Raw genomic sequence first — 14,980 nt, 5'->3', positions numbered from 1 at the left:
TTAAATGTAGTCACAAATTGATTATAAATTAGATTAAGTGTAGTTACAATTGAGTAATGTTCTTTTTTTGCGGGGTGGAGGGGGGGGGGGAATAAACGTGTTTACAGTTCATTCAATGAGTTATTATGCAAATAAATGAATGGGATTAAATTTGTTCCAAATGGAGAATTTTTTTTTTTCTGTTAAAAATGAGTTGATAGTCTGTTAAATGGAGATATATTTTTTTTCAAGTAAAAATGAGTTCATAGTCTGTTAACTGTTTTTTCTTCTTGTAAAAAAATAAGTTTGTTGATTCTTAAATGACTTATGCAAATATTATGTAAATGGGGGTAAATTTGGCTTAAATGGAGTAATGGAATCTCGCCTTGGAAATTCACAGCATTGAAGTGGTCCTTTGATGTATAATATAGAAATATCATTTAAGAAAAAAAAACATGTAGGTTTTTAACACATAAAAACAATGCTTTAAGAAAAAAAAATAGTTTGAATACATAAACAAAGATGGTATGTTTGAAAAGGTTAACGATTCATTGACAAAGGAGTGGTTACTCGTTATGTGTCATATGTTTTCTTATATTATCAAGTACTCTAAGAAGCGATGAGAGTTGTGGATGAGATTTTCAAGAGTAATTTACATAAAAAAAGAGACAGTGGAAGTACTCAGTCCCATACATTATCAGGAATGGCGGGAATGTTTGTAGTCTCATACATTAGTAAATAGGTGGAAATAGTCTCATACATTACTGGGAATGGGATAAATGATTCCGTAGATGGAAATACATAGACTCATACATTACCAATAATGGTGGGATTTGTAGGTACATACATTCGGATGTATGTATAAAATAGGGGGAAACACATAGTCTTATACATTACTAAGAATGGTGGAATGTGTTGTAGTCTTATATTTTCGAAAATATATATATAACAAGTGGTAATACATAATTCATATATTACCAACAAAGACTGGAATGTTTGTAATTCCATACATTACCAAGAATGGTGGAATGCTTCTAATCTCACACATAAAAATATAAATGTAAAACCGCTGGAAATACATAGTTAGTCTCATTTATAATACAAACAGATTCAACTAAATGCATCTCAGATATGACAAAATAATGGAATTACATAAAATTCACATGCATAACTGTTGTGATGAGGAATATTATATAATTTATGACGGTTTTGTAATAATTCCATTCAGCTACTGCGCATGCTCACGTTATTTCTACTCGAATTTTGGTATAGGATTAATCCCCCAATTTGAACGAGGGAGTTTGAACATTATTGTTATTATATTATATATTATTATTAACGTCTTTTAAACCGGGATAACTTTCTTATTGTTTATGTAACCTAGGGAAGCGATGCATTATTGTTTGCGTAACCGAAGGAGCTAATGGGTATATTTTATACGTAAGCGAGGGAGTGTACTGGCTATTCTTTTTGTAACAGGGAATAGATTGTCTGTTGTTTGCATAACTGAGGAAATGTATTGGCTGTTGGTTTGATAATCTTGTTTTTGTAGCCGAGTTAGTAACGTGTTTCGTTTACGAAACTGAAGGAGCAGACTTGTTTTTGTAGCCGGGTGAATCTATGGTCTATTGATTTTGTAATCGAGGTAATAGATTGTCTATTGTATACGTAACCGAGGGAGTGTATTGGCTATTGTTCTTGTAGCTGACTTCAAGCTGGTTATAACTCATGAAGTTATATAATTTTTACTAATATTTTTTCAAAGACGGAGGAAAGTGGACGAAGTATAAAGAGCGAGAATGATAGACCTATGTCCTCGCTGGATGGATAAAAAAAGGTGTAATGAAATAAATGAAGGACTAATTTAGAAAAATCTGATAATTGGGATACGGAAGAGAATAGGTATGATTGACGCCTTATAATTTTACGAAATAGGCGAAGGTGATTTCACGAAATGGTGCTTGTGTCATCACAGGCAAGGCCAGGTCAGGTCGGGTCAACCATACACTTATTTTCATTTCTCTCTCGCTCTCTGTAGCATATCACACGGGATAAACGTGAAGACTTAAAATGAAGACATAGGCCTAAGGGTGATGATTACAGCATAGTGACATACAGTAAAATATTAGTGGCATCCTCACGGAGGAAGATTTAATATACAACTCTGAAATTCAAAGACGAAGAAACGTACAAGCACTGAAGGTCTCCACACACATACACACACACATGCTGTTTGTGTTTGTATTATGATATGATCGATACTTGTTAATATGACTCTTGGGTAGGCCTATAGGATTTCCCGTTTTGCTGTAAGAACGTGGTCTCGTTAGGTTGGACGCAGCTGATGAAATGATCAGAGGTCATAAACTAATTCAAGGCAGTGTATAGGCGAAGATGAAACGATATGAAGCATAGGCCTAGAGTAAACGTTATGACACATATGCCTATACGAAATGTTTTGTTTCAGTTTGTGTAAGAACGTGGTCGCGTTGAGTAGGACTCAATTGATGTCAGAAACTGATTAAAGGCAGTATATGGGCGTATACAAAACGTTATGAAACCTAGGCTTATAAGGTTATGAAACAAAGTCCTATAAGAAACGTTATGAAAAAGAGGCCTGTATGAAACGTTAAGCAAGATAACCTATATGAAACATGATAAAAACAAATGCCACGAAGGAAAGAGAAACAAGGGAGTCGTGCTAGGCCCTTCGACGTACTGTCCTTTACTTAGCAGTTTGCTAAGCAGGAGACAGTAAGTCGAAACGTGATGTGAATATAAGTCTAGACTAAACGGTATGGAAAATAGTCGTATACGAAACGTTACAAAATACAGGTCTCTCATAAACATTATGAAACAGAGGCCTCAGGCATTCGTTCCTTCTTTTCAGAGATTTTGCTCGGGAAAAATGGGGATGATGATTATGGCGCTTCACAACCATTGCAAATCACAGAATATATATATTTACAGTGCAGAAAGCAACTCTGGAAGGGGGTTGTGGTGTGGGTGGAAGAACAACACTTCAGTGCAGAGCTGCAAATGATCTTTGAAGCAGTTAAGAACAGTTGGTGGAGGCACAGGCGAGATGTAAAAAGTATTTCTTTTTTTCAGTTTCTTGGTGTAAGGTGTACATGATTCTTGAGTGTTGGTAACATAAACTTACTCAAAAAAAAAATGGATGTTTGGTCTAACATAATTTAGAATGTGACTATATTTTTTATAATATAGTTAGTGGTTAAGTTTATAACATGGTGGGAATTATGAATATGGATTATTATTATATATAGATTAAACTTAATTAAATAAAAAAAACTGCAGGCAAATATATAAAGGAATATGGTGTTATTCTAAAGGTTAATGGTAAAAGTGAGAACTTATTGTGAGTTTTATGATAAATGTTGTAAGTAATAATACTGAGACAAGGGTAATTATACATACATACATACATACACACATATATATCTATATTATATATATACGTATATATATGTATATATAGATATATTTTTGCAAGAATCTAAATAGCTACACTGTATAGTAAGATCTGCAGTGAAGACTTATTGCTCTTTGTTGCAAAAAGTTTGGTGATATAATTGAAAAAATGCAATGCTTAAAAGAACAATTATGCGTCAATATCATTGTTGCACAGCCAACTGATCACAAAAAAATGTTTAAATTTTCCAATATCTATATAATTACTCTGGAGGATCAAAATAAACGAGGCTATATAATTATCTCAACAGACAACAAATCTCCATCTTAAGGACTAACATCATCGTTTTATCTTCTCTACGAACACATGGAATCAGCTCTATGATCTACAGCTATGAAAAACTAACGGTATTATGAATTAAACTTTCCTAACACATAGAGGAAGGGAGTGATGTGGGTAAAGTTAGACTCTAGACTCATTACATTATTGCGACTGAAAGTGGGGATTCCTTCGGCAAAAATGATCAAATTTATAAATGTTCTACTGTACACCATTCTACTGTAGATGCGTGTCAGATTGATCGACAAATAAGGCAACTACTCATCCATAGTCACTGTCACATTAGTGTTTATGAGTTTATAGTCATGTTTTACCGCACGAACTAACTTTTCTGAGTATCTCAGGCCTTAGACTTAGACCCCTACAGTGAAACATCTCTATTTCAAATGTTCCTCTTAGTTGTGTGGCTGTGTTGTGGCACATTTGTATCCCAGAGCAGAACTCCAGAAGAATGACATCAGTGTTTTAATACTGAGATACAGGTTTCTTTCACTTTGGCACCTTATAATATACATTAAAAACTAATGGAATTTGTGCTGTTTGTAAACGTGCAGCTAAAAACGATTGGTTGGAGTAAACCGTAATAATGTTCAGTAACCATCATTAGGCTGTGATTGTTGAAGTAATTCACACTGAGAAAACTTTTACACTTAATCCTAAACTTGGGTGAAAGTACTGTATATACTACTGAGGTGATTAGTCTATTACATCAGAAAAAAGACTATGAGTTTTGTCGTACTAATAACTGTATTGTGCAGGGGTGTAATGGCAAGTGTATACTTGTCTGGAAATATTTTGATATGCTGCTGTCTTTGACAAAGAAAAAACCTCTTACCATTACAGAAGAGGGACAGCACTCCTTTATTCTAAACTAGTAGTGGGAAACGATCTATTCGCTTATCTACACCCTTTGCACAGTGGTTAAGGCTCCAACGCTACTGCTGTTCTCACGCAACACCCTAGCTTTATGAATTTTAGTTATACAAGGATAAAATAACAGGCATAGTTTTCATACTGTTCAGATCACGCACAGAAACACTCGCATACACACACTGACACCCTTAAGATCTCTTGTATCTACTGTTTCCCAATTTAGATGTGATAAACTTAGGTTTATCTGATGTGGTCATGGTTTGTGCACTATCCATAAGTGTGTTCACTTACAAATCAAGTTTTAATACTGCAAATTAATACTGCAGGTTAACAGTAAAATTCTATAATCATTGAATATGATGGTCCTCAAATCCAGTTGATGAAAACAATGAGTACCCTTGTCATAATAATGTATGGTTTTTTTCATCCAACATCTTTTATTTATTTACTAGAATATTTTCGAGTAGCTAGGGGAACTGATTACAGTATATTGATTTATTGTAGAATTCACTAAGTAACCAATATAAAATTTCACTTATAGAATATTTTTCTTGAAGATAGCATCAAGATCCTAACTTTCACAAGATTTCTGAAGGGAATTGTTCTAGATGTAAGATACAGTTTTATCAAGAAAATCAGTACAGGCCACTTTAGCTAAAAGTTACCGAACCCATAAAAAATTGTCTGGAGGAGGAAACTGTTGAATGAATCAACTTAAGTAATATCTTTAGTAACTAGGAATTCCCACAAACACACAACTCACTCACTCACACATACACGCACCAAATTGCTACACCCTTCTCTATCCAGCAGGGCATAATAAATGCATGGCTTCACACAATGCAAGGGCTACGAGACAGCCTTCGTGAATATAAATTACACTAAAATTAAACTGTAGAAAAATACAAAATACTCAACAGACATATAAACAACTAAGGCAGTTATTATATATAAATTTCACTCTCCGCATTGAAATGAAGGAGCCTTGTAAGAGTTAGGCCGGTGGGCTGGGTTCACCTAGGCTAAGCTCCTACATACTTATAGTCTTTAGGCATAGGCTGGGCTAGGCATTAAGCTGCCTACCCTACACCATTAGTTTAGGCTAGGCAAGAAGCTGCCTAACCTACCCCACTGGTCTTCCAATAAAGTAAGAAAGGTTGGTTGAGAGTGAATATAAATTATACCTCTTAATACACTTCCCATAGCAGAGAACTTTCGCAGAACATATGAATAAACATAAACTCTTTAATCTTTACAGTTAAAATTGTACAAATGTATTGGAAAATTGTGCTTTGCTTATAATCTTGACTTAAATAATGCATCTTACGTAGGTAGCAATTGTGTGAACAGATCTCAAGTATGAAATATTCGACGCTAACTTCTTAAAGATAAAATTGCACTCAAATTTAATCTTTTAGAACAGATGAGCTCCTACTTTCACGTTGCTTCCTTTACATTAATTTGCAAAGTTCCTTGGTCACGTTAGAATTTCCTTGGTTGCAGTAATAAATAATTGTACATTAATAAATAGTAGATATTACACACTGTAATATATATGTATATATCTGTAAATTACAGAGCTTTCTGTTGTCACTCCAATCTCAGCAGAAAGAAACTGGAATGACAAGAGCTCTTTTCGTACCTTAATTCTGTTGTTTCTTGAATAAAATTTATATGTATATATACACATCACATGTAAACGTTATCACAATTAATAACTTTCACAATTTGGTCATCAAACTTAGCTAAACAAAGTCCTTTTTTCCCTTGTTCAATTCAGTCAGCTGAAGTAGATGCACAGATCACTGTTCACTTTTTTCTTCAGAATGCAAAGAGTAAATGAACGTGTGAAAATTTGTAGTTCCTCTTTTGGGGCTTCACAGAAAATCTAAATTTACTGGAGAAAGGAGGTTCACTTCCTCTTCTTCTTCAATTCTTTGTTATTTGTGGTCCTGGAATACTGTTGTGCTCAGAAGAGGATTGGCGGCTTCGCTCGTGTCAGATGTAGGAGTGGTTATCATGCTGCTTACCACCACGCCTCCACTCATGACCATGTGTCTTCCATCATTGTTTAGACTCTCCAGAGGTAGTTCTGTTTGGCCATCTGTAAAAGACAGTTAATGGTTACTTATTGTATGTTCACGGCAATACTACACAGCATTCTGGATAAAGTATGACCAGTAGTATTTGGTATAAATGACTTTAACTATGCAGTTGTCTGAAAGATAATTGAGAATCTGATGCTCTAATATCAGGTGATCATTTGAAAATCTGTGCTTAATAAAAACTGCAAGCACATATCCTAGCCCAAATTAATCAGAGATTTTGAGGCATACTTCTCTACTAACAATTTCTTAGTTGTTAGATTTAGACCAGAAATATTTTCAGCTGAAATGGGGTAAGGAATATCAAAATAATCAGCTATATTGCAGTTCAGATGAGAGTGTACATTTGGTGGACATGTCTGGATAGTGGCTTTCGTGATCAGCTTGTCAAGAAACGTCAACCTCAGTTTTATGCAGCCAAGCTGAGATGGTTTAAAGTTAACAAAAGCCAAGGGAAATGACGACTTACTAAAACTTGACTCACCTGCCAGAATTTCATCGAGAACATCAAAGGATGGGCAGACTGTGATGCCTTCGTGAAGAGCTGACACTATCTTGACGAGCTTTGGCTTCATGCCTACGAAGACTAGCGTCTGTCCACGTCTTTGGAAGTCCTCGATCATACCTTTCATTCCCTGTAATAAAAGTAATTGTAAGTCCAAACTTTTGCAAATGGTATCCTGATGACATAGAGAGCCACTTCAAATATGAGGTTTTCATGCAAAGTTTCCTGCCTAGAACAAAAACTGGTGAACTTGAGTGTTTTCTGCCCAATTTCTCCACAGGATCAGTCTCAAATGGACTTAGATCATTGGCTATGGATTCCAACGGTTTAAGGTGTTACCTATTCTGTGAGAATTTATGGGTGGAATTTTTGCCTTTGCAAGGATCAATCTCAACAGAGCACGTCAAATGGACTTAGGCTATAAAACCCAACCGTCTAAGGCTCTATTTATTTAGTAAAAGTTTATGGATGGCATAATTTACCTTTGCAGAGGTAAAGTCAACAGTATCGATGAAAGCGCAGTCGATGACAACTGGGAGTGAACCTCCAGCTTGTCTGAGACCAGCCTTCCTCACGGCTGACCTGACATGGGTGATGCTGGGATAGCTGACACCGTGAGATGGGGCAACAAGGATGTAACCAGCGTGCTGCTTCTGCAAGAAGAAAGAAACGAAATAAATTTCATATAATCCTGTCTGCTGTTTCTTTCTGTGGATGAAATAGTTTGCAAAAAGATTTATGATTGTCACTGTTACCTTGTCAGTTAACAAGATGCAACTGTGTCTTACGACTTTGTTAGTTAGTGAGGTGTGAATGCAGAGGGGTTACAAAACTATGATATTTTCAGGAAGACTGTGTTTGCCAAGGGAAAAATATGGATAATGTGCCCGATTTTACTGTATTTAGTTATTTGTTTTTATATCAGAACCGCAAGTGTTACTTTTGATTATGACGTAACTTTACTGCGCGTGAAAGAGTAAACACTATAATGTTTGCGAGTCAAATATCCCACATTCAAAAGAGATTGCAGTCTCACTTTTATTATGATGTAACAATTGGAACTGAAACAGTATCTGCCATGATGCTTTTAGGTGAAGTATCCCCTTTTCAAATGAGCTCACAGTCTCTCCCTTTTCAGGCATCGTCTAAATTTCAAAAAGACGGAACTTACACTGGGTGGCACCACTGAGATCCTGACGGCTGGGGTGGCGATCGAGTATAGCAGCATGGCGAGGTTCACGCCAATGCCCAGTAAAATACCCCATTCAAGTCCCCACCCCAGGCAGGCAATGAGGGTGATGCCCCAGGGAATCAGGTCAATCCTTTTGCTCCTCCACAGCGGCATGATGATCTCATAGTCTACCATGTGCAATACGGCGCAGATGATCACTGCCGCCAATGTCGCTCGGGGAATGAAACTGTGGAGGTAAGTTACTGCATTAGATTGGAAATCTTAGTACACTATATATATATATATATATATATACATAGAACGGGTTGTCGACTATCAAATCCAGAACAATCTAACATAAGAAATCACAGTAAAAGTTGCAAAACACACATAGATGCCAGTCATTTTAATATTGTAGGAAGAACCCGACATATAGACGAACTAACCACCCTTGAATCAATAATAATCAAGCTAACTGTACCTTCTCTTAACCACCAATCGTCTTCCACCCAACTGTTTATTGCCTAATTACCTGTTGTTTTGTTTACACTCCCTTCCATAACAATTTTTCGTGTCAGTTCTCCTTCCGCTACCGCTGTGGGTAGGCGTCTTGTTCGTTCTATTTCAAATTCTTAATTATTATTTTATTATTTTTTCTATTATTATTATTATTTTTTTTTTGTAACTAATTTGTTTCTCTGTATTCGCTCCTAGCCCTTTCACTGTTATTCTGGTGTTTCTGTTTTTACTCTGTTTTTATTCTTAATTTATTAAAAGGTTTTTAATTTTGGTGTTGGTAAACATTGTGTGTATCTTTTTACTTATACGCAATTGATGTGTAATCGTTTCAGCCTGGAAAATGTATCAAGCTGATACGAAACGTCGGCGCAAATAAATGGATGAAAGACAGAACGCGTCTCCCTACTCCAATATGTCTATCCCTGAGTGATTGCTCCTGTCTCCATACTACTATTATATATATATATATATATATATATATATATATATATATATATATATATATATATATATATTGATAGATAGAAAGTTAGGTAGATTAATTTTGCTTATAAAGTTGGGGATTCATTAAGTATCCTTGTTGAAGTACAATACATTATTATTGTAGATGACAGAAAGTATAAGGGGAAATGTGGCATTTCTTCCTGAATAACTGAATCATGATAATATCTTATATTAATCAGATATGACCTCTGATACTCGTTTTCATCTGAAATTAACCCCAATATTGATCCTCTTTTGAGGAAGATTTACATTTACACTTTTGGATAAAACTTAATTTTTCTGTATGACAAATCCTTTTTGTTAAATTTTTGAACAGATGGAACAATATAACATTATTACATATGGTATTATTGTTATTAAAGTCACTTTCTTGATTACTCTACAAACCAAATTGTTGGAGAGTACAGGCAAAAGTAAAGATAGCCATTGTGGAAACAAGTGAAAGAATGCATTAAGCCTAGAAAAAATATCAGAATACAAATCTTTCAATATAAACAACAACAAGCGTGACTGATAAGAAACAGCCAATGATCTGAACTCACTAGAAAGTCGGCGTAAGGAACCACAGGGCCAAGAGGACCATGATACCCGTGATCAGGCCTCCTGCAGGAGTTCTCACGCCGCTGGTGAGGTTGACAGCTGTCCTGGAGAGTGACCCCGTCACTGGCATAGACCTGAGGGAAGAAGGGAATATGGGTATGTGACGAGAAGTAGACTGTGCTGATAAAAAAAAAGTTATGATTAATAAATATAAAATGGCAGTAGACTAGAGGGAATGAGGAGGATGGGAATTTAATAAGAAATAGACTGTGAAGGTAAAAAAAAAGGGCACACGATTAGTGTCTAAAAAGAAATAAACCTGATGGGAGAAAGCAAGATGGGTATTTGAGAAAAACTGACTGCTAGTGAGAGAACAGGTCAAGCTTAATAGGTATAAAGAGAACATCATCTACGGAAAGTACAGACTTGAGAAAAGAAGGGAGATTGGGCATGTAGGAAAAAATAGACTTTGCTGATAAAAAAAAGGTTCAAGAGAGCATATTCATTATCATTTCTATTGTGATGTTTGTTAATAATTATTTTCTTATTCTAATTCTGTCTCCTCACCCAAATCAGGCGCAAAGTCTTAATATCTTACATTTTGTTTTAATAATTTTTGCTTTTCGATTATTTATTGGTCTAATTTTATCTTTACTCTTGATTAATCTTGAGAGCATCTTCATCGTAGTTATTATTAGTTTTTACATCCTTCATGATTTCTAATAATTAATCTAATTCAAACTTTCTTTAAACTTTTTAATGATTTATTGTTTTAATTGTATCTTCACTCTTTAGTATCATCTTTATCGTAATTAATATTAGCATTTATTTTCATCATAATTTTTCCAACTTTATTCTTATTCCATAATCATCTTTATCGTAATATTAGTTTTTATTTTCATCATATGTCCTAATTTTATCTTTATTCTATAAACATCTTTATCGCAAATAATATTTTCATTTATTTTCATCTTGATATGCCCTAATTATTCTAATTGACTTTCTCTCTCCTCACACAGAGAAGAAGCCAAACCTTAATATTTTTTATTATTTTTTATTTCATTAATTATTTATTGTTCTAATTTTACCTTTACCCTTTATTTACCTTCACTCTCTATCATCATCTTTATCGTGATAATGTTGGAATATACTATTATCGCGATTTTGCCTTATTACTATTTCATCTAAATTTTCTTTCTGTGCCCGAAGAAGGCGATGAGTCTTAACATTTTAAATATTCTAATTCCTGTACTTTCTAATGGTTTATTGTGCTAATTGTATCTTTACTCTCTAGTATCATATTTATCATATTTAATATTTGTACTTATTTCCATCACGATTTTTCCTGATTTTATATTTACTCTTATCGTCTCTATCGTAATTAATACTTGTAATTATTTCCATCATGATTTTTCCTAATTTATCTTTAATCTATTATCATCTCTATCGTAATCAATATTAGTACTTATTTTCATCATGATTTTTCCTAATTTTATCTTTACGCTATTACCATATCTATCGTCATTAATAGTTGTGCTAATTTACATCATGATTTGCCCCAGTTATTCTACTTCAAATTCTCAGTTTTTATTGTCATAATTTTCTCCGATTAGAATTTTATCTAAATTATGTCTCTTCTTACCCGAAGAAGGCGCCAAGAATGTTGGCGAGCCCAAGGGCAATGATCTCCTGAGTGGCATCGAAGGTCCTGCCCTTGGCGAAGGCGCTGACGATGGCAATGTTGTCCAAGATGGCGATGAAGGGAATCATGAAGATTCCGATGCCCACATCATTCATGATGTCTGGGAAGGTCATCGTCTGGTTGTTGATCACCGTCGTGAAGGGCGGCAGGGCTGCGGGAGGGACTCCTGGCTCCACGTATCCTGCGGAACGAGGTCAGTGTTAGGTTCTCGAGGTCATGTGGGGTCATGCAAGGTCATTTGGCCCCGCTGAAATTGTTCTCAGGCTGAATTACTGTAGATCGTTTTGAGTGGGGTCATTTTAAGGTTTCACGAGGTCATGAAGCCACCTTACAACGTACGTGATGGGGTCGAGTCAGCAACAATATTTTTGTGATGTAAGAAACAAGAAACCTCACAATCAGTTGAAGAGTGACTGAGATCCAAAGAAAACTTCCCCCGGAAAACTATTTCATACCTGTCAGCGTGAAAGGTTGGTCGTCTCCTTCCAGGGCGAAGGCGATCACGGCTGCTATCACCACGATGATGGCGTTGCGACCCACTGACAGGTAGAACACCACCTGACGGAGAGCCCTCTGGCCAAAACTCCTGCTGTTGGGGTCCATGCAGGGCCATCGGACGTTCCTGGAGGCCTGTGAATGCCAAGAGGAAATGAGTTACTCTCGTGTTTAGGGATCTGAATATTGGATACAAGTCGTCGACTTGTCAGCAACCTGTCGATAGGAAATGGGTGATTTTGGTTTAGGGATTTGAATGTTGGCTACATGTCGTCTACATGTATTTAACCTGTTGCTAAGAAATGGCTATTACGGTTTTCAGTAAGGCATGAGTTACTTTGGTTTTCAGGGATTTGAATGTAGAATACAAGTTTTTAGGGGGATTTCCAGTAAAGTTCCAGCGTTTGTTTTGTAAGGGGTTAGGCCTTAGGGGTCCAATTTTTGCTATGGTGAATACAATTCTTCGATAAGAAATCGGTTATTTTGGGTTTCAGGGCGATTTTTCTTATGGTGGCGGTCCAGCTTTGGATTAAAATTTAAAGGGATTTCTTCTACAGTGGTGGTCCAATTTTGGGCAGATGTTGAATAAAAGTCGTCTACTTGTATTCGACCTGTCGATCAGAAATGGCTTGCTTAGGCTTATGGGTGGGTTTCTTCTCTAGCGCGAATTGAATCCTAAACTATAATTGTAGCTTAATGTTTGTGTGTATATATAGTAATATATATATATATATATATATATATATATATATATATATATATATATATATAATATATTAATAATAAACACTTTACTTATTAAACGCACACCACACTAGCAAACAACAATATATTAAGAACAACAGGTAAATAAAGAATACCAGCAGATAGGGAACTGAAACCACAATTAACGGCCCATTAGCACTACGGCGAGAGAGAGAGAGAGAGAGAGAGAGAGAGAGAGAGAGAGAGAGAGAGAGAGTAACATTAACACATTAATCCATTAACAAGATTCAAAGTTGTGATTCATGAAGAGTCATGAATCAGGATAATTGAAGTTAAGGGACTTCTAAGAAAAGTAAGAGTTATAAGTCAGCTGCGCTGACAACTTCTCTTATAGTAGAGCTTGGAATGAGAGAGAGAGAGAGAGAGAGAGAGAGAGAGAGAGAAGAGAGAGAGAGCTACAACTTATTCTAGGCTATAGCTAATTTTTTTTCTCTCTCTCTCTCTCTCTCTCTTCTCTCTCTCTCTGTCTCTCTCTCTCTGCAAGAGAACAGTAAATACAACTTAGTACAAGCATAAGCTAATTCTCTCTCTCTCTCTCTCTCTCTCTCTCTCTCTCTCTCTCTCTCTCTCTCTCTCTCTGCTGCATGAGATCAATAATCAAACAAATAAATAAATCAAACGAAACAAGAGCACCAATCCAAAACGATTTCAGGCATTTCTTTATCCCCTTGGGCAAATCAAGACCAGTAATTGGCGTACCACTGACAAGCAGTAGTCTCCTGACCTTTTGCTTTGGTTCGCACGGCATAACCGTTCAACTCCTTCAACAGTCTTGTCTAATTTCACTAACTCATCAACCAAACCAGCATTATCAGGATAGAGGAATCGATTCTGATATGACCTGGCTGATTTATAACAGTTTTCAGCAAGCAAAACACTCTCTGGCTCAACAGCTACGGGCGACGAGTCAAGGGCTTCCACAGGGCAGGTAGCTGTCAGATGTGATGACACAGAGCTACTGCTGGTGTAGAAGGACATTTGTTTCCTCAGGGCAAAGGGCTGCTGTAGTATTCCTGTCATCTCGGGAGCTTATAATGCTCGGGGAAGGATGTAATATACTGCGGTACTGAAGGGTGTGTCGCTATCTCCCTCTTTCAATTGAGGTATTGGCGGGATGAGTAAGCGGATTCCCTTGGCGTCATTCATTAATTATTTCTATGACTGTCGATTGGTTTAATGCGCAACACGCACTCGTCCTTGAATACAACACGCACACACACGCACACGCACGAACGGACGCACGCACACAACTGCGCTTGGGAATGAAATTATATGATGTTTAATTCTATTGAATCCAGTACGGTACGGTAGTGGCAACACCAAGTGGTACACTGTCGGCATTACTGAATTTAGATGCTTTGGTGATGTTTTTTTGAGAGCTCGCTGTTTAGATTATATATATAGGTATATGAATACGTAATGTCGGTAGTTTCCTATTAATAAACAAAGTTAGCAATAAATGGAGCAGATTTGGCTCAGTCGCTTTCATATCTTGGGGGTTTTCGTTTGCTCTTATTTCGTGAGTGAAAATGTACAACTCCCTTTGTTAACTACCAGTGCAGCCCTCCTCCGACCAAAATTACTTTACTGTTATGCACTTATGCTGTTCTGTATTTTGTATGTACGTATACTGTTTAGTATTTCGCCTGTAAACTGTTTTATACATTATGTATAAAGTCCGCTCACTATTCAGGAAGTGCGATGGGTGATTTTTCGTGGATTCTAAATATATGTATTTGCAGAATCCCTCTCTTTGATACGCCATATTTCACCTGACAACCCCTCACTCCACTATACCTGTCGAGGGAAGGTAGTTTCGTGAATGGCGTTGGCCGTTTTGGTACTGTTCCTGCTGTGGATTCCTATGGCAACTTGTCACTTTGCCGACTGAACTCTGTGAAAGGGCAGATGTTACCTATTGCTGGCTTTGTCTGATAGCCTGGCTTTATATTGGCTCCGAGCGGCTTGTCATCATTCTTTAATCGTTCTGACTAAATATATCGCTCTGCCCAGTTATAACTAAAAGATTGTCATTCCTATGGTACGTGAT

At 36.3% G+C, this 14,980-nt stretch overlaps 1 protein-coding gene across 1 annotated transcript in view; it reads right to left on the bottom strand.

Annotated features, from left to right (window-relative positions):
- Nucleotides 1–247: 247 nt before the first annotated feature.
- The window catches only part of LOC135205540 (sodium-independent sulfate anion transporter-like), a 108,710-nt gene continuing 93,977 nt past the window's right edge, over nucleotides 248–14,980 (bottom strand). The window contains exons 6-12 of the mRNA XM_064236297.1: nucleotides 12,126–12,300; nucleotides 11,611–11,851; nucleotides 9,971–10,102; nucleotides 8,406–8,652; nucleotides 7,717–7,887; nucleotides 7,214–7,364; nucleotides 248–6,728 (exon numbers count right to left, since the gene is read on the bottom strand). Coding sequence (XP_064092367.1) covers nucleotides 6,565–6,728; nucleotides 7,214–7,364; nucleotides 7,717–7,887; nucleotides 8,406–8,652; nucleotides 9,971–10,102; nucleotides 11,611–11,851; nucleotides 12,126–12,300 — 1,281 coding nt within the window. The 3' untranslated portion in view covers nucleotides 248–6,564. The remainder of the gene's footprint in view (nucleotides 6,729–7,213; nucleotides 7,365–7,716; nucleotides 7,888–8,405; nucleotides 8,653–9,970; nucleotides 10,103–11,610; nucleotides 11,852–12,125; nucleotides 12,301–14,980) is intronic.

Source organism: Macrobrachium nipponense, chromosome 24, assembly GCF_015104395.2.
Source record: "Macrobrachium nipponense isolate FS-2020 chromosome 24, ASM1510439v2, whole genome shotgun sequence".
NCBI lineage: Eukaryota > Metazoa > Arthropoda > Malacostraca > Decapoda > Palaemonidae > Macrobrachium > Macrobrachium nipponense.
The sequence above is the reverse complement of the archived record's forward strand: the minus strand, read 5'-3'. Positions and strand labels throughout refer to the sequence as shown.